Source organism: Phyllobates terribilis, unplaced genomic scaffold (assembly GCF_046119375.1).
Source record: "Phyllobates terribilis strain yellow unplaced genomic scaffold, ASM4611937v1 Scaffold_11__3_contigs__length_659146591, whole genome shotgun sequence".
In the NCBI taxonomy this organism is placed as follows: domain Eukaryota; kingdom Metazoa; phylum Chordata; class Amphibia; order Anura; family Dendrobatidae; genus Phyllobates; species Phyllobates terribilis.
The window spans coordinates 379,299,471-379,326,329 of record NW_027362771.1 but is presented as its reverse complement, the minus strand read 5'-3'; the positions used below and the strand labels follow the sequence as shown (position 1 = coordinate 379,326,329).

At 39.7% G+C, this 26,859-nt stretch overlaps 1 protein-coding gene across 1 annotated transcript in view; it reads right to left on the bottom strand.

Moving 5' to 3' along the window:
- MYO1E (myosin IE) overlaps positions 1-26,859 on the bottom strand; it is a 192,976-nt gene that overhangs the window by 101,779 nt on the left and 64,338 nt on the right. The window contains exons 2-4 of the mRNA XM_073652953.1: positions 13,263-13,406; positions 8,413-8,502; positions 1,761-1,855 (exon numbers count right to left, since the gene is read on the bottom strand). Coding sequence (XP_073509054.1) covers positions 1,761-1,855; positions 8,413-8,502; positions 13,263-13,406 — 329 coding nt within the window. The remainder of the gene's footprint in view (positions 1-1,760; positions 1,856-8,412; positions 8,503-13,262; positions 13,407-26,859) is intronic.

The following is a 26,859-nucleotide window of genomic DNA, read 5'->3' as shown; positions in this document are numbered from 1 at the left end:
TTTACCATGAGACATATTTATAACTTTTCTGTTGGTAAAAGGCGGCATATTTTTTCATTGTTCTCCTAATGTCTCATGTTTTATCCTAAAAAGGTAAATTTAGGATATTACCAATGAATTATGGCATCTCAACTAAAGGTGTCTTTTACAGGGAATCTGTCACCAGGTTTTTGCTACCCCATCTGAAAGCAGCATGATGTAGAAAAAGAGACAATGATTCCAACGATCTATCACTTACTTTACTGGGTGCAGTTGAGTCAGTTTTTAGACCTTGATTCCAGTGATGTGTCACTTACTGGGCTGTTTGCTGCAGTTAACAAAATCAGTGTTTTTTCAGCTGCAGATCTAGCAGTTCTGTGAATTCTGAGCCCTCTATAACCCGACCCCACCACTGATTGGCTGTTTTCTGTGAACACTTGGCAGAAAGCTGCCAATCAGTGGTGTAGGTAGGGTTATACAAAGCTCATGAGTATGAAGGACTACTTGCCACCAGGTCTACTAGTGTTGCTGATGAAACACAGATTTTAATCAAAACTATAGTAAGTTGCCCAGTAAGTGACACTGCTGGAATCCGTGTCTACATTCTGATGCTGTCTTGTGTATGGCTTTCAGTTAAACATTCTAGAATTTAGTGTACATGATTCTTCTTAAATGTCAGTAAAAAATAACCAATGGTTTAATGAACATAATTATTTTTTCCGCACTTATTTTTTCTACATAGATAATAAGGTGAGCAATCCTCCAGTTCCTGTGAATCCCCATGTGTACCATCCACTTTACTCGCTATCCAGGGGCTTTAATTACACTTACTAATAAGGCGCCTCCTCTGAGGTATGACTGGTGATCACAGCATGATCATTACTAAAAACAGATGGACTCATTAGCTTTTTATTCTCCCCAAGCATAGCAAACTTTTGAGGTTTGGGCAAAAGATGCCAGGATATGAGTCAATTGGGACAGTTGTCCACTGGCAGGATCACGTGAAACAACATTTTTGGAAGACCACTTTCCAAACTTTGTGGGACACACTAACAGAGTAAAGTAAAATACATAAATAGTAAAAATATTATCACTGGAAAAGACCTCAAAACAAGCAATTAGTCATTTCCTGACCACCATAGATGTGGTATTAAGCTAACCCTATTCAAAGAAAGAAACGCTGCAATAGAGGAAACTGCAGAGACCTTCCTAAAGTTACTTCTGACAGGGATTGTTAGGACAACACGCATCTAGCTGACAACTAAGAATTTTTAGCTTCTACAGCATACATGAAAGTGTAATACATTTTTAGGGAAAAAAGGGTCATCTTCCTCACCAGAGTCCACAAAGGTTGGATTTGCTTTGGAAATTCTCAGAAGTTAAAGTAGTTGTCTGGTCTTCTGATAAAATACTGCAGCCGCACTGCAAGCAAACGGCACGCTGTCAGGATTCTCCGGAGTTGCTGGCGAGACCAAGTAGTCATATGACCGCAAATATGTGATTTGCATACTTCCGGCCACATTCTGACTAGACGTGCTTGGTCTTATTCAATTCACTTATATTGAAAGGTGGCTGGAAATATGGAAATTGCGTACTTGCAGTCACAAGACCACCCGTACTGACCGGCAGCACCAGTGGATCCAGACAGCGTGTGTTGCACACCCTATAAAGATTCAGAAGTCTGCAGTCACTAACAGAAGTCCCGAAACCCTTTAAATCCACAGGGAAATACACAGCAGATCAAATTGTGTAAAATGGAGTCAAATTGATAAATCTCTTACCTTATAATGACACATTGGTTTTCCCTGTCAATGATCATGTTTCTGTACATGTTGTCAGCTAATGCATAGATATGTGGTGGATTTTCATACTGAGCCTAGAACACAATAATAAAAAGTTGGAAAGTAAAATAAAACTGTCTTATATGCAAGTTGTCGCAATTGGTCAATTTGTTAATACATTTAGATCTGTGACCAAATTTCATAATACAATCTATATACATTAAAAAGTTGAGACTGGTATAGTTATTCTGAATAACAGTAAAAATGGATATAATCTTCAAATAAAAACAAGCATTTTATGAGTCCAGCTGGAAATGGACTTATAAAAACGCTCACCAAGAACTATACTTTGAAAATATTGGAATGGTTGCAAGTACACCAGCCTCACCAAGTCTAATATATCTGTTTATTAATGTAGACCAATTCATTTTAAGCTCTACACTGAATAATAAAAAAAAAACCTACTCTACAACTTTCTGTTAATCATTATCATAACATTACGTGCGTCACTGTGATAATGGTATGTATAAAGTCCCTGTACAGCTGGAGTTAAGGACTAGAATATAGTTTGTCATTATTTCTCAAATTGTGATGGATCACTGCATCTAAAAGGCAGATCAGGAGATTTGTAAGAAAAAAAATCCTGTATACTAAAATGTGCAAGCTTTTTAGGCAGATGTGTCAAAAATGCTGCAAAGCAAGAATGCTTTAAAAAAACAAACAAACCCGGGAAAATTAAATAAAAATAAACTATCAATTAACAGAATAAAGTGAACAAACAAAAGAGAAATTTAAATCAAATCAATATTTGGTGCGACTATTCTTTACTTTCTAAACAGCATAAATTCTTGTTCAAAATCAGGGATTTTGTAGGATTATAGTCAGATATAGAAGTAGGCAATTATACCAAACAAGTGATAATGATCATGTTCATGCATAGGTTTAAACACAGTAACTAACTGAAACAGAAACCGTTGTGCAGGAGGTTTAAAATGGGTGAGGAACAGTCAAACTCTGCTACAAAAGGTGAGCTTGTGCAAGACAGTTTCATGATTGATTACACTCAGTAGGAGAAACAATCTTCTAGGTATGATACCTTTTAATGGCTAACAAAAATAGAAAAAGTGATGTTACAAAGCAAGCTTCCGAGACCACTTCGGTGTCATCAGGCATGGTATAACAAAGTATGACCTGTTACATAAAACAGACCATGGCAGGACTGAGAACAGCAACAAGACACAAGGTAGTTCTACTGCATCAGCAAGGTCTTTCACAAGGGTTTCAATATGTGCAAACTAAGCACATTTTAAGAAGCACCAAGAAATGGGCATTGTTGAGGATCGTAGACAGTGCTTGGCAAAAGTTACTTGGAGCAACAGGTGAAAGACATCATGCTTGCTTCCCTTCAAAATTGTCAAGCAGTGCCATTTACCTCAGAACTGGCCTGGTGGGACTCCGCTACACTTATCTGCTACTCAGAAGTCTGGCCAGAAGTGGTCTTCATTAAATAATTGCGGTCAAAAAGCTATATCTTTGATCTAGAAACATGGTCAAATAACTCATCTATGCACCAAAATATATGAACTGGGGGTGCAGAAAAATGGCAGCAGGTGCTCTAGATGAAGGAGTAAAAATCTGAAATATTTGGGTGTAACAGAAGGCAGTTCATTTGCCAAAGTGCCTGCAAGTAACAGTGAAAAGTGAAGCATGGTGAAGGTCCCTTGCAAGTTTGGGACTGCATGCAGTTAGGGATTTGGTCAGGATTACTGGGGTCCTCAATTCTGAGAAGTACAGGAAGATAATTAGTCTTCATGCAATACCATCAGGGAAGCGGTAGATTAGCTCAAACTATTCAACAGCAGGACAATGACCCCAAATATACAATGTCATTAGGCACAAAGGCCCCATATCAACATTGAATTGTTTTGGGATTATATGAAGAGAGACGGATTTGTACAAGAATCTGCAGAAGATATTGGGTTAGTTCTCCCAAGATGTTTGGAACGATCTACCGGTCAAGCTCCTTCAAAAACTGTGCAAATGTACCTGGAAAAATTAATGATGTTTTGACGTGAAAGGGCAGTCTGCCCAAATATGGATTTCATTTAGATTTCTCTTTTGCTCGTTCACCTTTTGTTTTTTAATCAATTAACAAATACAAACTAACACCTATAAAACTAAAGCATTCTTCCATAGCAAATTTATTTTATTTTTTTAACACCTGTAAAACTTTTGCATACTGCTGTAAATGAATCTGATTTAAATATCTCAAGCAATGGGTCACATATTTCCACAAGAAAAGCCTTTAGATCAGCATATGCTGTCACTTTCCTGAGCACATACGACACACAGATGTATTAAGAAAATTCAAAAAATATTTACATTTTGGCAAAACTTCTATAAAATCTAATATGGAATGAAATCAATGTTTTATTGTACGGTATCACAAAAGTTTATTGCCAAAGTTTGAAAGAAAAAAAATATCATTTGTCCCAAACATAGTATCTGGGTCACTATGTCCCTGGTTCCTCCTGTGTCCATCCTTGATCACTTACGGTTTATACACCGGTATAATCCACATAAAATGAGGTGACAGCTTATATTACAGTAAGACCATGGTCGTTTGAAGTCTTTGCAGGCCTAAGACTATGTTCACATGTTTTGGAAATCTGTTGAATATTTGATAACAAATCCACAAGGAAATTCACAAGTAACACATGAGGATTTGGCTGCAGATTTTTCCCTACTTCATTTACTGAGCATTTAATAGGGGGAAAACTGCAATGAAAATCTGCACAATGAGGAGCATGCTGCAGATATGAGCACTTTCACTTTTGTGCAGGTTTTTCTTTGCAACGTCTGACTGGGATTTTGAAAAAACATTTACTGTAAATTGCTGTTGATTTGCAGTGTGGAAACTGCATTGTAAATCTGAAACGTGAACTTGGCCTAAAAATCATCATTGACAGCACATATTCCAGTTTAAAACAAGCGATATTATGCCAGCAATGTGAAAACCATATAGAGACCATATGTATTAATGAAGTTTTGTCCCCATACAGTTTGCATTAGCCTGTATAAAAGGGGTTTAAACGAGTAGCTCTTATATTGTCAATCACGCTAGTTTAGCCGAATATTAGGTTTATGGGCTTATTCTAATTAGTGGCCAATAGTACATCATAAATAAGGTGGTTTATGCCTCTCGGTAGGGATTAGATCTACATAAAAAAAAATCTGTAAAATGTTGTTCAAAGTGAAAATGCACTAAAATGGATAAAGAAGCTAATTAGGTCTACACATCCCCAGGATGTGAGTAACAATCATAAAAACCCCAAAAACTTGTAAATAAACTTTTAAAAAAAAATAAATAAATAACTAAATTATTTTAAACTTCTCTAAAAATAATTATTTTGTAATAGAGTTATCATTTGGAAATCTTTCATAGTTTTAAAGGTTGGAAGACAAGTCCATCCAGTAGAACCTGTAACCTGATGTGTTGATCCAAAGGAAGGCAGATACTAATCGCCCCATGTTAGGCAGTCAGATGGATGGATGGATGGATGGATGGATGGATGATGCATGGACTAGTGGCTGGTGGCTCTTCATTAATTTCGATGTAGCTGGTGTCACGCTTGGTTGGAGAGCCGCGGACAGTCCGAGCATTGTGGTCTGATCTTGGCCTGATTTATATGGCTGCCTGACTGCTCTCTTAGGGGCATCATTCCTACCTAACTCCCAATATGGCAATATAATACTGCATACTACCTAGAAGTATGTGCTGAAGGACTGAAGGTGAAGGATGGTGCACTCACTACCAGAAAAGGTTACATCATCCTTTCTAAATAAAAGGTGGCTATTGATTACTATTACCCTGACCTACAGTAATAGTCTGTGCTATAAGATAGCAACTCATACATTTAATCAGAAAATAGTAACCAGGTACAATCGTTTCAAGAGCTTGTGTTTTGTGCAACCAGGATAAAAGAAATAAACCCATCTGACGTGCCGGCCCTCACATGATCAGAGTTTACACAGATCTGCCGCCGTCACCATTCTATTCTGAGGAGAGGAAGTGGCCAGCTGCATTTCATTGGACTCATTGTACAGTCACTTTGATTCATCTTTTTTTTTCTAAACTGACTTTTATATCTTTAATGATTTCCTTTTAGTACGAAGCGCTAACAAATAATAAATATGTTTGATCACGGCAATAAATAGATCTGTCTTTGTTGCTGGTCATGAACAAAGTGAAACGTGGACTGTAATCCAGACCAGATTCCTCATTGGTGACATCTAAGGGCTTTCATGTTAGACACAAATACGGATATTGTGGTATTCTTTACTGTAAACTAGATAATATATGCATCATGGAGTACAGGAGAATATAAGATTCCATATGTTTGATCAATATATAGAAATGCAATGGACCGTGTACCCTTTGTAATTCGGAAATGTAGAGTCTTAATATATACTGATAACTAAACTATTTCAGACACAATGGGCCCGATTCATCAAAGATCTCGCTGGCGTAAAAGCTTTGAAAAGTCGCTAAATTTTGGCGCAACTCAGTTGCGGCAAAATTTTGCAGCTTTAGATGCCAGTTTATGCCAGCCAGCTCGTTTAAAGGGGTCTCCCACAAACAAAAGTTCATTAAAAAAATTGTCTGTGTCTGACCGTGTACGGAACATACCACATCTCCTGAGCAGGGGGGGGGGGAGCAAAAGACAACACAGACATTACAGCTGGGGATCGCAGAGGATTCATTTTGTGAGGTAAAATATTTCACTGCCTGTTATTAAACAATATTTTACCTCACAAAATGAATCCTCTGTGATCCCATGCTGTAATGTCTGCATACTATTTTGCTTCCTCCCCTGCCCAGGAGATGTGGTGTGATCAGACAGTGTTTCGTACATTGACAGCCAAAGCCAATTTCTAAAATTAACTTTTGTTCATGGGGAAAAAACCCTTTAAATTTATAATGAACTGTGTTGTTCTTGGCCAGAAATCTCACTCCAGTCCCTGACTGGAGTAAGATTTCTGGGATGGCGCACACCACTTGTCAGACACTCCCGATTCATGAGTCAGGAGTGTCTTGACTCCAGTAGTGTTCACACCGGTTATGATGAATCGGGCTCTATATATCTAAGCTAGTTATGCAACTATATAGCTAGTTATGCAATTACTAATTAACAAACCGCTGCAAAAATATTCCAAGATTAAACATTATGATCGAGCACTAGAGCTTGGAAATAATTCATACTGAAATTGAAGTCCTGAACTATCCACAGTAATCGCACAAATACCTTGTGCAAAAAGTCAATATGAGAATTGTCATGATTGACAGAAGTAGTCCACAACTTTCTTCCTCATAGAAAAATGATGAGGATGTGTGATCAAATGTATCCATGGCGCTCCATTCTTTATATACTGTATATCATGCATTCCCTGTTCAAATTATTTGTATCCCACTGTATTTAGCGAGGACATGTTGGTGGATTCATACTGCCCGATCCAGCATGAAACAGACACTGTTATTTCCGGTATGTCGGCTTAAGGGCGCAGTCAGATGACCATATAGTACGGACGACTATGGCATCACAGTGCACGGACAGGCCGGCGGCACTCCTGACAGCTGCATAGAAATACATGCGGTCGCGCTTGGGTCAGAAGAGCCGTCGGGCAGTCCAAGCATTGGCATGCGATCGTCGTCCGTTTTATACAGCCGTCTGACTGCAACCTTACTCTGAAATGCGGTGGAGTTTAAAAAAAAAAAAAAAACATCATCCAAAAGCAATAGTCGCAGCTATTTCACAATAACAGATAAATTACCAGCGGTCTCTCCCTGACCACTCAATATGTCCCTATTCAGGGTTGCAAATTCGGATGTGTTGGCAGGAATAGCACTGCACAAAATATCTGCATTTTTTACAATTCATCAAAATGGGTGACAAACGCTGCAAACATGCTGAAAGAATTGCCATGCAGGATTTAAGCAGTTTCAAATCTGCCGCAAGGAAAAATCAGCATCATGTGCATGAGACGTCAGAAGTTCCATTCTTTGCTGGGACAGTAAAATGCTGGCTAATATAAATATAATATAATATAATATATATATATATATATATATATATATATATCTCATTTTCCTGGTCTATAGACTGCAACTGACATTTATAGATGACATCAATGGTTTGCGCCTACAGTGTTTTTTTCAGGTGAGCGATCCTGCCAAAATTTTCAAAAAGGTACTTCAGGACGCGTGGACATTTTTTTCTTTTCCACTAAAGCATCTTTTTTTAGAGATGTCATTTTTCAATATAAAATGTTGGAAAAAACATGTTATAAAAAAAAAAAAAAAAAAAAAGAGAAGGACACCTGGGCATCTTCTGGCCGTTTTTTTTAAAACTTGCCATTGACTTCCATTATAAAATTATAGAGCATTGTCAGAGTGGAAATTGCCCGAAGAACGGTCAGATCACTTCTTTTAACTTATTGGCGTTTTTGGAAACCTGAAGTGGTTAAAAGACGCTCACAAAAAAAACTGAGCATATGACCTGCAAGTCATTTTTACATACAAGAATTAACAAATGCATGTCTGAGTATTTTTCGGACGCTTTAGAGGGCTTCTAAATCATAATGTCATACTTACAGCGCCTTGGTACATTTCAATCTCCTTTTCTCCAAAGTAAGGCATTTGTTTAAATGGATTCACAGAGATCAAGACAGGTCCAATGTATGTCTGTGAGCAATTAAGGTCAATAAGTTAACATTTTTTTGAACAATTATCAGTTTTAAAGTTCAATATGTTTATCCTCCTGATCGGTGCAGCAAGCTCAAACAGCTGACTGACAGGACCCCCTCTAATATGATGCAGACAACCCATCATGAAGGTGCTTGAAACTTTCAGCAGAGGTGGCTGGAAAATCTTAGTAGGCAAATTTAAAAAAGCCTGGGATGAACCTATATCCCCCTCAAGCTAAAAATAGTTTTTTTAATTCATAAAGGGAAGAACAGCTAAGATTTAATCATGGTAAAATCCCTTCAAAGAAGAAGTCGGACATTTTCTCTTGTTAATGCCGCTTTCTCACTCAATTGTCCATATAAGAGCTGCTGGTGAGGGAGCGCAAGACCAGACCTGTCCATCAGCTCCTCCACTTGTAAATCACCTGACTTGGGAAAGCATTCCAGAGTTTTCATTCATATGCAAATTAGGTGTTAAGTGCTCTGGGCATGACAGAGCACTTTGAGATTCTGACTCCCAAGGTTGTTTCCAGCACCAGCTTTAGCTTGCTAGGCCACTGTTTGATTTCCTTTGCTGGTCTCTGACATTACGCAGACAGTGAGCCATCAAATCAAGCTAAAGAGGCTGGTGCTGGGCGGGAAACAACCTGGTCGAGGAAGTGGCTAGTTAGTGCTCAGTCATGCCCAGAGCACTTAATGCCTCCCTTGCATGTTAATTAAAATACTGATTTCTTGGGACTGCAGCAACAGATAAAAGAATTTACATCAAAAAAATCTGCATGCCCACGGTTGGGTGTGGGGTAATTAACTCACTGACAAACTGTCCCTAAATGTCTCTCCCCAAAGTCTACAATTTTTAAGCAACACAAGGAAAAAATTAAAATAAAAAAAACACTATGCTTCACTGCACAAGCTCCAAAACTAGAAGTCAAAGCTAGGAGTTAAGATAGTGTTAGCATGATGATACTTTGTTTGAGGGCAAAATATATGTCCTTAGTAGGAAGCTTTTTATTTTTATTTTTTTTTTATAGAATTTCCTAAAAATTTGCAGATTCTATCAAATCTGAATTTTTGGGGATTTGATTTGCACAAAGTCAGAAAAATGGAGATCATTTTAGCTGAACAGCCTATCATTGTCTGCACTTCTTTATAAGTTTTACCCTCTCCAATCAACTTTTTAATCAAAGTACACTGTTCTTCTGAACAAGGTCTCAAACGACCCACATGTCTCAGGCTTTCAAGGAGAAATGCATTCACACCTGTTTCTTCACAGAATGATTGACCTCACTAATTGAACTCCACACTGTTATTATTTTGAACACTCCCCCTTTCAATTAATTATTCAAATACACAGACTCAAAAACATGCAGATCATGAATGCGGAGCCTGTTGGTTTTCTTAGATCATGTGGTAATACAATTTATACCAAAAGCAGTGATTAATCTGGTTAGTCATATTGGACTGCTATTTTGAACACTACTGTATATGTTTGGCCTACACATTAAGAGCATTTCAAGGCGTACATGTCGGATGTACACAGCAGGCATAATGTGAACAGAACCTTACTGCACCCAAATTAATGTGTTACTTATCAGGCCTTCTATAATACAATGTCATAAAGCACTGCTTAGTTAGGAAAAAATGGGAAGTCAGCAGTTTTCAAAAATGTATTCATCATTAAAAAGAAGAAGTACAAAGAAAATATGGGACAATAAACGTCAGACTAAAATAAATACATTGTGTAAAAAAAAAAAAAAAAAATCTATACATTGTGACAAAAAAGGGAACAAATACAATATGTTATGCTGGCTTATTCCCATATGGCAGTGGACTTCATAACCTGAAATATCACATATACAAAGTCTAAAATGCATGGTGTCATGTAAACTAAAAGGAGGTTGTGAAACATTTATGGTAAATAGGTCACTGATGAGAGAAGAGACTTATGGACACTCAGCATATAGAATATGGGCTTTTACTAGAGCATCCTTCATGGACAGGACAGTTTGTAGATAAACAATGGCACCATTTGATCGCGTGTGGAATAATCCAGCCTTCAGTGGCACAGTTTATCACTCATTCATGACTGCGCACATAAACAATCAGTTCATTCAAAGTCTACTGGACGCTACGCTAATCCTTTGTGGGTTCTAAGACTCAACATTAATGGAATGTCCCCGCTTCCACCAAACAGTTATTCACTGCTTTACATATATACTACATCACATTAAATACCCAGGATGGATACTAAAGGGGTTTTCCAAGCTATGACACAAAGCACACTATGTGAATGCAGACTGCTGAAATCGTGGCAGTGCGTGATGCGCTCGCTGTCACGATTCCCCTGTATTCCCCATGCGAGTGGGCAGTCATGTTCTAATGAGAGTCTAGTAGGTATGTGACTACAGCTATGCAAATTGCATACTTTAGTCTCCCTGCGAATGGGCAGTCATGTGATTTCGAGGGGCATCATGACTGTGAATGCAAACTGCCAAATTGTGGCAGTGTGCAATGTCCAGAGTGACTGCAGACATTTATGCTCAGCCCGGAAAACCCCTTTAAAAAAGGGGATATTCTAAGACCACTGATTCACTGCAGTGCTCTCTTGGATAGTCAGGGATTTCACTGCTGTAGCACAGTAAACAAAGACTGATGGTGAAGTGTTGACGCCCCAATTATCTGCGAGACTGCTGCACCCAATCACTTGCCTCAGTGGTGGTGTGGTCACATGGGTAGTCATGACACAATCGAGCAAGACAGGCTTAAAGAAAGCCCTGGAGCAGCAGAAAATCGATCAAGTAGCTAATGCGTTTTACATTTAATGCAATTTTACCTCCTTAGATGCATTATTTAATGAGTTGGCAACCCCCTTCAATTTGGCAAACTGAAAAATATATTTATTAAAGTATTTAATACAATATTTAAAAAGCTCACGCCACGACATATGGAGTTGTCCTAGAGTCCTTAAGGACTAGTTTGTGATATTATAAGGAACATATACCTAAATAATTACTGTACTTATTCACATTGAGGAGCATGGAAAAACAACTGAATTCTCTTGTTGCACAAGGAAAAAAAAGGGAAGATATCCCAATATTTCCTAAGCTGGCAGTAGAACTCACGGATGTCAAAATTATCCTTTCTGAATAGATTGATAAAAGTAACAGTGGCTAACAGCCAATCTTCCCGAATGACTTAACATCTATTTTTTTCACTTATTTTTAACGAGAGAATAAACTCTAGAAACATCATCTGCCAGAACATAACGGAAGATTTTCCATTCACAAAAGGCAACACAAAGCTATTATTTTCAAATCCAATGGGGAATAAAAAAAATTAATGGGAATCTTTGATGTGAAGGAAAATATAGTAACAATTCCACTATAAAATTCTGCTGAGTCTAAAAGGTTTTGGTAGTAAGATTTGTAAAACAAGGCAAAAATGGTATGATGTGCTTTTTTTTAATAACGAAACTAGCAGTTTTCAATATTTAAAATATGGGATGCTAATACTATGATAGTTATTTCTTTGCCAAGATACAGTTTGACATGTTTTTATTCCCATTTGTAGAAGTGATCACTTATTTCTGGGATAGGAATTAATTTGCTGATCAGTGGGGGTCCGACTGCTGGGACCTCCACAGATCCCAGAGAAAGGGTCAGCAGAGTCTCATCTGAATGGAGCTGCTGGTTAGACACATGCACCACTGCTCCATTCAGTCTTTATGGGACTGTCAGAAAAATCTGGAGCACTGCACTTGGCTAGCTCATCCCATAAAGAAAGAATAGAGCTGTGGTACACATGTGCATTCAGACGTGGTGTTTCAGAGCAGTGCTCTTCGGATTGGTGGGGATCCTACCAGTTACACCCCATCAAATCAGCAAGTTATCCCCTACTTATATATAAAAATTAGAAACTCTTTAGATGGGAATATAACCCTTTAAGTGCACTCTATACAGTTTTAAAATAGTAAATGTGTTTATAGAGGAGAAAACATTTCGAACAAATATTGGTCAAACATAAATTGAAAGGGCACCATTAAGTTTGGACAGTGTACACCTAAGGGCGCATTGCCATCCATTTTGGAATGTTTTTCCAATTAATATCCTGACTATGCACCACAACATTGTGTGGGAAGAATCCTATTGAGTATTCCAGACTGGGGATTAATATGCATAATGGCAATAATTTCATGATTAGACATTAGTTGCACTTTAATTAGAGGTGCTGGCGGCACTTTGTGAAGTTGATGAGAAGGATTTGGAATGTGTTGTGCAAAGGAGAGGGACAGCAGCTTAGACAACTCGAAGGATATCTGCCCCCCAACTGTCCTGTCCCACAGCCCACAGTTATTCTTCTGGGTGTGCCCCAGGCCAGCCTAATTCAGATAATACATTTTGACCTAAAAATGTTATTTTGACTTTCTACAGAATTATGTGAAAAATAGCCTTGGGCAACCTGGGTGATCCAATGGTGCAATTAACCAGAGTTACTAAATATCGCCATATAAGAATATATGGTATATACTCCTATGCAATGTCTAAATTACTGTGCTACATTTTCAGCATCCACAAACAGTAAAGAAGACTTTAGGTTATTAGCTGGAGAGTTGAATTGCCCCAGAGTACATATGACATGAGTAGAGCTAAGCATATCGAATCTCCTCTCCAGCAATTTGATAATGTAAGATATTACTTTTCAAATCAGAATTAGGCTGTGACTTCATGGATCTGGTATGAAATACAGTGGAAAGGATACAAAGATGAAGTCATCCATATAGCGCTTTTTCAAGTTTTCCACTATAGAATCTTCAGTAATTTTGGACAACAGGACCATATCATCCACTCCGCTGTGCTTGACATTGTGGCTTTGCCAGTGGTATCTGTAATGTCCTTTGCTGCCCTGTAAATAGAACAACAATAGTACTTGAGAAAATAGCATTACAGTGAATCAGACATGCAGCTTTTGTAGTAGTTTTGAGCCAAACACCAGAATGGGTGCTACAGAGAAAAGGAAGTATTAGGGCAGAGACAGACTGCCGTATTTCTCGTGCGAGGATCACATCGTAAACCTTGTACTGGCTGTCTGCTCTCCTGACCGGAGCTTGACAGCTGCATAGAAATCCATCATGCTGTCATGCTCAGGTCAGTAGAGGAGCCAGCCCGTCTATTCAGTGCGATGCGATCGTCGCATGAGTTATACGGCAGTCTGTCTCTGCCCTTAGTCTTATTTATTGCATCCTTCGAGGATGCAAAAAAAAAAAAAAAAAAGTATACAGACATTACAGCACTTGATCGCAAATAATTCTCGGAGATAAAACCTTGTTTAAAAACAGGCAGGGAAATGTTTTACCTCAAAGAATTAGCTGTGATCCCATGCTGTAATGTCTGTATACTCTTGCTTCCTCCCCAGCCCAGGAGCTGTGGTATGATCAGACCTTGTTCCTGTACGGTCAGACACAGCCATTACACAGTACACAGCAGGGGCACATTCATAAGATCTCAGCACAGGAACATTTTTTTATAACACATCCAATTGTGGAAGTTATTATTCCAAGATCTATTGATTAAAATTAATTTTTGTCAGTGGGAAAATTGATCCGAGCACAGACCGCAATGCATGGACAGGCCGCGGGTCTCCTGACCGGAACAGGACAGCTTCATACATTTCTGAGGCGGTCACGCTCAGGTCCGGAGAGTCCTGGCCAGCCTATGCATTGTGGTCCATACTGGGACCAATTTGCATGGATGTCTGAATGAGCACTAAGGCTTAGGTTTTTTTTTTTAAATTGGTTTTAGAATACTACTAAAGTTGGCATGCAAAACAACAAGTCATTATTTATGTAAACCTGACACTTTGCTTTCCACTTAGTAATTGGGAACTAAATAACGGGTGATAACTGACTGCAAAGTTGTGAAGCCAATTAACAGATTATTATAGAAAAATTGTGATATGTAAGAGTATGGTGTTCAATGAGGTGTACTTTAAAAAAAAAAAAAAAAAAAAGGGAACATCACCACCATAACTAAATATAAGCCCATTCTTGGATTATAAGAAGGTCCTGTATAAACCATACACTTATTTCTAGGTTATAAATCTGGCTTGCGGTATACAAATTAGTCAGGACTAGTCTGGCCTTGGATCTTGTATTCACGTCGAGGGGAACAAGAGGACATCCACCACACAGGCAATGCCACAATCTCGGCTCTGCAATGCTCATGTGTGAATGGACCCCATGGTCTGTTCTCCTGGCCGGGCCACGTGCTTCATCAGTGCACTGTGTATGTCCAGTCAGGTATTAAATATGCAAATTTCCTCTTCAGAGAGGAATAGTATTTGAACTCAAACTCTATTGCGACCTACTAGAAGTAGCAATCCCACGATATGTCAATATCGACAGTTTAATGCGCCTAGCCGCATGATTTAGGATAAGAAGCCATACCAGGAACTCCATTTGCAAACATGTGTTTCGGACTGTTTGCCTCAAGAGTATAAATCCTACCTTGCAGACAGCCGCAGTGAAGCTGGCGGTGAATGATCACGTCCCCTGGGCATGATAAGATCCAAGACTTGACTATGACTAGTCTTTGGGAATCAATGCCCAGCTTTGATTAGGCTTATTTGCATAATGAGAGAGATTTTTTTTTATTTTTTTTTTACATAGAAATAAATATTATAATAAATGTGACCATTTAGCAGGGGCTTGGAAGCTGACAGGTTCATTTTAAATTAAAAGGAACGATAATGTAGGTGTGCAGCAATACCAGGTTGAGATCCATGTAGGGATCAGACATTACAACTGACTCGCTCTTTAAAAGGTAAAACATTACTTAAAAACAGGCAGGGAAAGGTTTTGCCTCACAGACTCAGCTGTGATCCCCTGCTGTAATGTCTGTATACTCTTTTGCTTCCTCCCTGTCCAGGAGCTGTGGTATGATCAGACCATGTTCCTGACGGTCAGACACAGCCATTACACAGTACACAGCAGGGGCACATTTATAAGATTATCTCATCACAGGAACATATTTTTTTTTATTTTTTAAAAACACTCCCAATAGTGGAACGCCCCAATTAATAGATTGTGGAATAATAAAGTGTACTTCGTTCGTGGGTAAACCCCTTTAATAACATTTTAATTAAAAAGGGTAAATCATGAATTAATGATCAGCGGGGGTGCCTCATCAGTTGAGGCCCTATAGCTAAATGGGGATGTGCTGCAGTACCAGGTCCAGATCCATGTAGGAATTAGCTTCTGTGCCTAGATTTAAAAATATGTGATACGTAAAAGTGGTTACATCCATGGATATGCTCCAGCGACATCTGCTTAAATCACCAGGTCAAGCCAAATTCAGTTTGTGGGCGATGCTGGTGATGGAAGACATGTCATGGCCAAAATCACTGTACGGTACAAGTACTGACCAGCCAGAGACACTGGTGTGGCCGAGATCTGTGGTACTACCGGCCAGCAGGCTAAGGCATCCTTGCCTCAGACTCACGACTGCAACCAGCAGCTACTTAATGGACGCAACCCAGATCTCATATGGATTAAAGCACATGTGTCAAACTCTGGCCAGTGGGCCACATCTGGCCTTCAGGGTGATTATATTTGGACCACAACGCCATTTGGAAGACTAAGTGGGGCCCATTATTCTGCATGGGAGGACTATGTGGGGCCCATTACATTGTGGGGAGGGCTGTATGGGGATCACAGTTGGGGCATCATACTGTGATGGTGTCACCATTCTTGGCCTGGGGAGTTGAGTGGGGGAAGGGGGTACAGTAGGGTCATCATACCATAAGTGTCGAGGAATTCACTGTGGGGGTATCATACTGTGTTTGGGGTGCACTTATGTTTGCATCATATTTTATAGGGGCAATGAAAGGGCAATCTAGGGGCTTCAATAGGAGGAAAATTACTCAGTAAGGGCAGCAAAGTTGTGACCCCGCCAAATATTAAGGTGTTTGTTTTTTTAAACTAAATATCAAGGTTGCCCCCGCCACTTTGTCCAAGTTTTTAATTTTGGCCCTCTGCGTATTTGACTAGCAGATCCCTAAGGAACCAAGTCCTTCAACCTTTAATCCAGGGATGTCAAACTCAGAGTGGCTAGCGCCAAGTCTGTTCAAGGAAGCCTTTTTTTGAGCTAACAGACTTTACAATAGTGTGGCATTTAATGTATAAATCTTTAAATTAAAAAGGCAGATCATGAATGTTTCATCAGTAGGAGCACCTTATCAGATCAGTCCCTTTTACTTAAATGGGTGTATGCTGCAGTATCAGAACTAGATTCATGTATCCACACAGGGATGATCCTCTGTGCTCAGATAAATATTAACGAAGCCTTATTTGTATGGGGAGCAGTACTCCCATAAATAAGTCTCCACAAATGAGACATTTAAAGATCTCCCTTTAAAACTGGACCTGTCACCAGATTTCACAATATAAACTGCAAACCTTATTAAATTTGTCTTAGTCCTGATGACTTTGATGTTCATTTGAAGACTAGGACGAAAAACAAATAAAAATAATTCAGAGTGGCTGTCTATTCCTAAGAGCGCTATTTAATAATGAAGGAAATTTGTTAAAATTGGGTGACCGATTTGCTTTACAAATTATATCCATGGTATATTTATACTAGTGAAAAATCATCAGCAGGGTTAGTTTTCAATACCATCTCTTTGCTGATCATACACATCATTCACTGATCAAGCCGAGCAGCCAGGGAGCGGGCCCCGGAGCTGCACTCAGCGAGCAGTGTCCGGTCACTCACTGAGCGCAGCTCCGGGGCCTGCTCTCTGCAGTGCGTCATTCTCCCCGGTGTGATTGGTCGCATGGATTACAGCGGGGGACACTTATGACAGGTGAGTATAAGGATTTTTCATTTTATTCTTATATTCACAGTTGGACACTGCGGGAGCAGACACTACTACTCTCATCATTGTCCCTGCTGGTGCTGATTGCAGTGCTTGGTACTTTAACTGAGTTAAGCTGTAAAGTAGGAACGATTCCATTTTCAACCCTCACTTATATTAAAACGGTAGAAAGTGAATCTCTGATGACGCTTCAGTTTTTAGAAAGGATTCCCAATGCCTTTGCTTAAAAAATCAATTTACTGTATTTATCGGACTATAAGATGCAGTTTTTTCATCCAAAATTTTTGAGGAAAGTAGGGGATGCGTCTTATAGTCCGAACATATGTTCTGTGGCTGTGGGTGGTTGGGGGCTGGGGGCAAGAGGTAGAGGATTGGGTCACAGGAGGCGGCAGCAGCCGAAGCTTGCTGCAGCCTACGCTGTGCCTGCTGCTAAAGAAAATTAACATTCCCTGCCCAGCTCCCCACACCCATGGGCGTGGAGAGCAATGAATATTCATTTTCCTTAATAGCGCACACTGTACCTGCAGCGCGGCTCCTGCTGCAGCCGGCGGTCTGTGTGTCCGCTATTAAAGCTCATGAATATTTGCTACAACAGACTCCCATGGGTTGTAGTGAATATTCATGGTCTTTAATAGCGGGCACACTGACCGCCGAGTGCAGCAGGAGCCGCACTGCGGCTACATTGTGCGCGCTATTGGAGAGTGAATGGTCACTGCTCCCCACGCACACACAGTCCCGGCATGGGGAGCAATGACTATTCCAGCATAGCACTTCACTGTGTGAGGGCGCATGGCAAGGACGCCATGCGCGGCTCACACAGAGAGAGTGTCGGCAGCAGAGCCAGACGCAGCGCTGGAGGAGAGATGAGGGGAGTATAATGGTTTATTTTTTGTGGGCAGTGTGATGGGGATGGGGGTGCCAAGCATACAAAGATGGGGATGAGGGCCACGCATACAAAGATGGGGATGAGGGCCACGCATACAAAGATGGGGATGAGGGCCACGCATACAAAGATGGGGATGAGGGCCACGCATACAAAGATGGGGATGAGGGCCACGCCTACAAAGATGGGTGATATTAACAATTGTGGGACATTACCCCAATACCAGTGTCAGCAGCAGACCTCCTTCCCCCATAACAGTGCAGCATGACCACATTTTTTTGCTTACATTTTTATTTCTATTTTCCTCCTCTAAAACCTAGGTGCGTCTTATAGTCCAAAACATACGGTACATATGGATGGATGAAATCGATATTGATTTATTAGTTGTGATTACAAGCAAAGTAAGACTGTTGGATCACATACGATTAGAAAAATGTAAAAATATTAAAAACATAACGCATTTCAACTCTTAGGAGCCTTCGTCAGGTGTATAGCAGGTATACCACAAATACTATTTATACTTGTCCTCCCTGTTTGTAAGTGTGGTTCTCTCTCACTGAGATCCAATCATTGTGATTAGTATTCCTACCAATCACGGGGAGGGCATTTTTTGGAGGTCACTATCGGGCACACTGATTTATTTTTATTTCATCTAAAATTACCCAATTAAATAAATTGGGTGTTTCCATAGAGAATATGTGAATGATTGCTAGTTAGTTATCATGGATGGATGATAAATATTATTTACGTGGTATACCTGCTCTACACTTGACGAGGGCTCATAAGAGTTGACATGTGTTTTAGGTTTTTAATATTTTAACTTTTCTAATCAGATGTGATCCAACAGTCTTTGAATGTAATCACAACTAATAAATTCATATCGATTTCATATGTAAATTGATTTTTAGGCAAAGGCATTGGCAATCCCTTCTAAAAACGGAAGCGCCAGAGACTCACTATTATATTCACGTGGAGGAGCTTCTGGGCCAGGAAAGCACACTGCCACGGCTATCGGATGAGCCGCATGCCGCAGGAGGGATTCCAAACAGTTGAAAGCTACTACATAGCACAACCTGCTCAGGTGAGCACATTACCATTCATTCTTTTTATATTACTTTATATCATAATGACTGTGCTTAGGTAGCGTGCTCTTTTCTTTTCCTGCGCAATATATTTCTAAGATTATATTAAAATGGATTATCCAGTTTCTGAAATAAATGAACCCCACTACAAATGCTATTTAAAAAACAAAACAAAAACACTACTCACCTTTTTAATTCTCTGCCGATCCAGGTGCCCCCCTTAGTTTATGAGAAGTCAGCACGTGACTGCTGCAGTGGTCACAGACAAGGGGGAACGCAGGAGCATCTGTGCTGGATCAGTGGGGAATTGTAAAGGTGGTCAGTCGTTTTTCATCATTTTATAGCATTTACTGCTGATTTTATTTTTTATTTAGTTTTGTAGAAACCGGATAATCACTTTTAACCTAAACCTGATGTCGGCACTTTAATAGTGATGACTAGTACTTTTTTTTTCCATGATATAGTAGATATGTAGAGGTTCTCTAACTGTAGTACTGCATGCAGTTACTGAATATTATTTAACTTAGAGGCTATAAAAAGTAATAGTGGTGAATCTACTGTGGAATAATGAAACAAGAATAAAATTCTACCTCCACTTATGGGCAAAGAATGTATTCAGCAAAGTGCTATATGGCTGCGCGCACATGTGGGGCAGATGTCAACATACTGGTACGCAGCTCCACAGACTGGTGATGTGGCTTGTTGTCATTTTTAAAGCTTAAAAGACATTTTACCAAAAAAAGGAAGAAAAATGCTAGAGGAGTAATTCAACTCTTCAATACATTTCCTATTTTAACTGCAGTTTCCTGCATTTCTGAAGCTCAGGAATGTGCGGAATTTCTAGCACCAGGCAGCGCTCACATCTACAGCCCTTCTGCCCACAATAGGATATTGGATTGTTCTCAGAAAAAAAAAAAATATGTTCATTATAAAGCACTAAAACTGACTAACATATTAAAATGTAAGCCAAATAGATGTAGGTAACAGAATTCTACTAAACATAGCGATCTATTAAACACGTGGACAAAATTGTTGGTACCCCTCGTTTAATGAAAGAAAAACCCACAATGGTCACAGAAATAACTTGAATCTTGCAAAAGTAATAAATTAAAAATCTACGAAAATGAACAAATGAAAGTCAGACATTGCTCTTCAACTCAGCTTCTACGGAATTTTTAAAAAAAATTAAACTCATGAAATAGGCCTGGACACGTGACCACGTGTGTAGATACATGAATTGTGTTACTTTCACGTATGTTAGGCATCCCTTCTGCAGTAGGGACAATTTTCATAGTTTTTTTTTTTTATCCCAGGGAACACTGCCTGACCTTTAAAAACACGCTACGACATTTGGCATTTTCCATAAGGAGAAACATTACCCTCTTAAATCCAAAAATTCAACTGGATCTCCAAGCTATCATGGTGTCTTGTGGTCCTTAGTAACCAAGGCCCAGGTGCAAAAGCTAACTGAACCTCCACCCGTTAGGACATGTACATACGACATCTGTTAGAACGCTGGTGTACCCACTAGGACTCAGGAAAATGCCAGCAGTATTTTACTGAAGTGTCTTTTTTTTTTTTTTTTTTTACATCTTTTCTGCCATCACACCACACACCAAACGCATAGGTAGCCAGTCATTTTCACACCGCAATGCATATTGTTTTTTTTTGGGCATTTTTTAGAATTTTTTTTTATTTTATTTTTTTTAAAGCAGATCTAAAGAGGAATCGGCCTGAAAAAAAAGCTGTGTGCTTATACCATGACTTTTATTTATCCATAATTGCCTGATGAGGGACAACCTGTAGCAAAAGAACTGCCCATTGATAAAACAGCAGATATAGCTAACAGGCTCATTAAATCCAGTCTGTGCTCCTGATGCTATGGTTATAGATCATCTGTGGTTACCATTATCAGCCTAGAGTGCAAGGAATACAAACTGTAACAGTTGTATGTTCGTGGCATACTTCTGGGGGTTTCCTCTGGGTACTCGGGTTTCCTCCCATACTCCAAATTCATACTGATAGGGCATGTAGATTGTGAGCCTCAGTAGGGACAGTGATTATGTCTGTAAAGCGCTGTGCAATATTATGGCGTTATAAGCGAGTAAAAATAAATAAGGAAAAAAGATCATCTATGGCCTGCGACGTCAGCACCGCCAACTGTATCGGCATCCAGGATGCCGATACAGTTAAAAGCAATGATGGAAGCGGGAAGCTGTCCACACCCTCCCCCATCATCCTTCCTCTGTCTGATATCTCAGTGCACCGGCCATGATGTCACTATCTTGCACCGGCTGTGCCGAGAAAAGCTTCAGAGCCCTCGCTGCCAAGAGCAAAGCAGTGGGGGAATGAGGAAAGGCGAGTATTTTTAATGTGGGGCCCATTTTGCTTTATGGAGGTCTATATGGGGGCCCATTACACTGTGTGGAGGGCTGTGTGGGGAACACAGCTGGGGTCACCATACTTTGCCAGGAAGGTTGGGGGGTACAGTAGGGTCATCATACAGTGTGTCGAGGGTACTGTGAAGGAATACACTATGAGGGTATCATACAGTGTTCAGGGGGCACTTCTGTTGGCATCATACTTTATGGGGACAATTAAAGCGTAATCTAGGTGCTTCAGTAAGAGGAAAATTACTTTGTAGTGGTGCAAAATTGTGAGATTAATATTCGGTGGGGTCACAGAAGAGTATAAGTTTTTTTTCTTTTTGGGGTAGGGGGCAATTATAACTTCTGCTCTGCGGTCCCATGATTTTTTATATACACCCTTCCCAGTGAGGAAATACCCAATGCTCTGGTCATGTGATCGGACCCTTAAGATCTATTAATTAAAATGTACTTTGTTCGCAAGACAGCCCCTTTAAGTTTGTTTCCATTCAAAAAGTTCATCGTTTTGTTTGATAAGGAAAAACGTCCTCAATTGTAGACTTTTTTTTTAATAAGTATCAAGTTGGCCCGCAACTTTGTCTAAGTTTTTAATTTCGGCCCTCAGTATTTGAGTTTGACATCCCTGATTTACAGCCTAATAAAACATTAAATAATTTAAATATTATGAATAAAACAATAATTTATGGCAATAAATAACATTGCAACATTTGCGGTCTAGTTTCTTCCATAATGTCTTTTTGTCTCATGGTTAAACATAGCAACATATTGTTATATTGACTCATTATCAGCAGACTTCATGAAGTCATCTCTTCAGACATCTGCCAGACCTGTGTTCTCTCTGTATAGCCACACACCTTTCATTACACTGCATGTAGCTGTAGTTCTGGCCACATAACCCCCATTTTATTGCTCTATTGGAAACTTGGGATTAGCGTTTTGCACCTCCAAATCAATCATCTCCGATCAATAAGCCAATATTTAAGTAAAGTTTTTGATTAAAAAACAAAGTACAACGGCTCAGGGTCCAATGCAACTGTTACCATGGAACAATATACCATAACTGCGCTCAAGAGGTCCTACTTGCATTAGATTGCAGTAGGCATGGGAACACTTAAAAATCTACTAATTAAAGCACTAGTGTACAGCAAATAGTGTACAGCGTCAGAAGAGCACATGGACTGAATATGCAGAAGTCAAATCATATTTCCACCCAATAACCACTTTTCATGTAAGGGCTTGTTCACACACTGGTTTTACCCTTGAAAAATGTGCGGAAACCACCCTCAACCCCCCCCACAAAAAAAAGCAAGTGAATGAAAGGTCTGAAATGTCATGCACCTGCTGCTCAATTTTATTTTGCAGATTTGAATAAAACTTTTTCTTTAAATTCTTCAGCATGTCAAATTCTCAGCGTTTTTCACCCAAATTAGTGGGAAAAATGCGCAAGTAAAAAGAAAAACGCATAACAAAATGTAAGTAAAAACATACGTATTTTCAACAGCGTTTTTCCCTTCACTTGTATATTTGCAGATTTTTCAGTAGCAAAAATCCAACATGATACATATTATAAAAGTTGCTTACAAGTGAATCTTATGAATGGGAGGAATTTTAACTTATGGCCTTTAAAAATGTGTGATTTCCAAATCTTGGGAATTGTAAAGAATTCAGGTAATAGAATATATATATATTTTTTTCCTTTTCCTTTTTTTCAATTTTTCATACATCTACACACACGGATCACAGAGAAGGAAAGAGATCGGGAACTGCAGATTCATTTAGTGCATTCAATGGTGATATTTTTCTTCCATGAGAGACCTTATGTTATCATTTGATAAATTCCAGATCCTATATTAGTGAGGATTTCTTTTTTTTTTAAACCAATTATTTTTATTTAGGTTTCAAAAATTTACAGCAAACAGTTATCAATATACATCTAACAATTCACATAACGTGTAGTAATACAGTCAAAACCCTCTCCCCCCTCCCGCCAATACTCCTTATGCCGGGCATACCTGGGAACATTGACAATCATATTACCGCCATCCATGCGGACCATATTTTCCCAAAAGTTCTCTCTCCATGCCTCCGCCTGTAAATGCTTTCCTCTAAATGCATTACCGTACGTGTCTGAGCAATAAATTCCCTCCTAGTGGGGGGTTCCGAATCTGTCCATTTTCGTGCTATTAGTTTGCGTGCCACATATAGCAATCGCGCTATCGCCACTTTGTAATGTTCTGAGACAGGTATTCCATCCACCTCCCCCAAAACACACAGCACCGGGTTTCTGTCAATTGTACATGTATAAGCCCTCTCAATTTTGTTAACAACGACCAACCAATAAGCCACTAGCCGTGGGCATGACCATAGCATGTGTAGCAGTCCGGCCTGGTCCGTGCCACATCTCGGGCAACTGGAATCTCCCCTCAAGCCCGCCTTGTATAGGCGCAGCGGTGTTTTGTATGTCCTATGTATTATGTATAATTGGGAGATCCGTGCCTGCTCGCTTAGACAGATCTTCGGGACATATTCTAGAATTGCCTCCCATTGTTCTGTTGTGAGGGTACCCACCTCCCTTTCCCATTTACTCTTTGCAATGAAGTGATTTCCCCCCAGATAGGAGTGCAGTAGGTCATGATATAAGCTCGATATGACTCCCCTCGTCCCTCCCTTCATACATACAGAGTCTAGTACAATGTCACCCTGAACCGTCATGGCTCCCAATCCACACTGTGCCCTCCAAGCATGTCGAAGCCTATAGTATTGAAATCCCCATACCAAAGGCAAATCAAATTCTTCTCTCAATTTCTCAAAGGTCTTCAGGTCCGTTCCACTCTGCAGCTGGCACACATATCTCACTTCTTGCGCCTTCCAATTGCCCATTTGACACAGCTTATTAAGTTCCGGCAGATGTTCATTGCCCAACACCGGTGAGTACTTAGTCAGCCCGTCCACCCCCCTGATCTTTTTAATAGTGTCCCATACCTTCTGAGTCAAGCCTAAGGTAGGATATATTGCTCCCAATTTCTTAAAGGTACCATCCTCTAACGCCTGGACCAGTGGGCGTCTCCCCGACACATGTACCAGCACCCGGCAAGCTGCCCCTCCACAATCGGGTTCTCTCCATCCCCTGACATGCTGGCCCTGTACTGCCAAGAAATAGACCCAGGGATTGGGTGCGGCCAATCCTCCCTCCTCCTTCCCATTTTGCAGAGTTCCCAATTTAATCCTTGCCTGCCTCTTGCCCCATATCAAGGATCTGAAGATAGAATCAATACCCTGAAATCGTTTTTTTTGGTAGCCATATCGGTGAGTTGTGCAAAACGTACATTAGTTGTGGCATAAGGACCATCTTAATCAGGTTAGTTCTACCCGTCACCGTCAAAGCCAATTGGCACCATGCGCCTATTTTCTTTTTAAATTTCTCTAGCAGAGGAACTAAATTCAGATCCGTGAATCGTGTCAATGGAAGCGCCACCCATATCCCAAGGTATTTAAATTGTGAAACCAGCTGGAGCTGCTTCCCCCTCTCATCTATCTATTAGTGAGGATTTCTACCGCCACTACTGACAGGGGTATATATACAAAACATTAATACCAGGGAACTATCAGAAAACTAATACTATATAATACACTGCACGTCTTGATGACCTGCTCTTCTGTACAGACCAGTTCTCAAGCAAAGAAAATTCACACAAAAATTGTGCAAAACAATTGAATTTTTGATGTGGAAAAATCTGCTGTTGAAATTTACACCATGTAACCAAATGGGAAAAAAAATTCTGCACCACATACATGGTATAATTTTCCCGCTGTAATTCTTTCCCTTGATTGTGTTGTGGATTTTAGATGTGGAATCCCGGCACATGGATTTCAGAGCATAATTTCAACTATTACACAAATCTGCAAAAAAAATAATCCACAGCTCACACAGCAAAATCTACAATCACAAAAAATAGTTGGACCACAGTATAAAATGTAAATAAAATAAGAATTCAATAACTTGGAAATCAATTACAGCCATAGTTTATTCACAACAGAACATAGCACACGCAACAGAAGGTGAAAAGGTAGAAAGATTCAGAGATTCTGGAGAAATCCATGTGCACAAGGGACCTGGGATCAGGAATACGTCCAGAAATAATGGTCTAAACACATTTCACCATGCAATCTACAAATGTAAGTTAAAGCTCTATCATATTAGGAAGAAATCATATATCAACATGATCCCAAAACGCTTATGTGTTCTCTGGGCCAAAGCTCATTTAAAATGGACTGAGGCAAAATGTAAAAGTAAATAGCCGCCTGCAATCCAGACCTTTCACTAATGGATCATTGCTGGATTTTTCATTCCATAGTGCAACAAATGTTTTCTGAAGACTGGAGCAGCTAGAATCCTACATCAGACAAAAATGGGATAACATGCCTCTCCCAAAACTCCAGCACTTGGTCTCCCAACTTCCCAGATGTTTACAGGTTGTTGTAAAAATAGGAGGTGATGCTACAAAGTGGTAGACATGGACCCATCACAACTTTTTGAGATGTGTTGCTGCCATCAATTTCTAAAAAAAGTGTTTTTTTAAATGCAATGGGAAAATATAAGTCTAATGTTTACCCTCTGATCTATGTCAGATATTCTTTTGTGAATAAAATATCGCTATAAGATTTCCAGATCATTGAATTTTCTTTATATTTTATACAGCATCCCGACTATTTTGGAATTATGGTTGCATGTTCGTGTCTTGTGGCTAATTAGAGTGCCATATTTTTACTTCATATGTATTTATCCTCAAGAAGAAGCACATAGTACAGAAAGAAAAAGCCCTCAGAAAGAAGTCTTCGTGAGTAACTCAACTGTCAATGTCTATCAACTTCTTATCCATTTTGTGCTATATGGGTATATCCCTATAAGGGTATGTGCACACTATCCGTGCTGTCAGCGCTTTGAACGCAGTATACTTTATACTTCATCTAAAGCGCTGCATGCAGGTGAGTCCGCATGTGTTGATTGAACCTTGCGGATTCACCGTATTCAATACATTGCACTGATCTCATTTCTCTTGCGGAGGCTAGCGACTCCGCAAGAGAAATTGACATGCTGTGGTCTGGATAGATGCGCTGCATGTCCGTGTCCG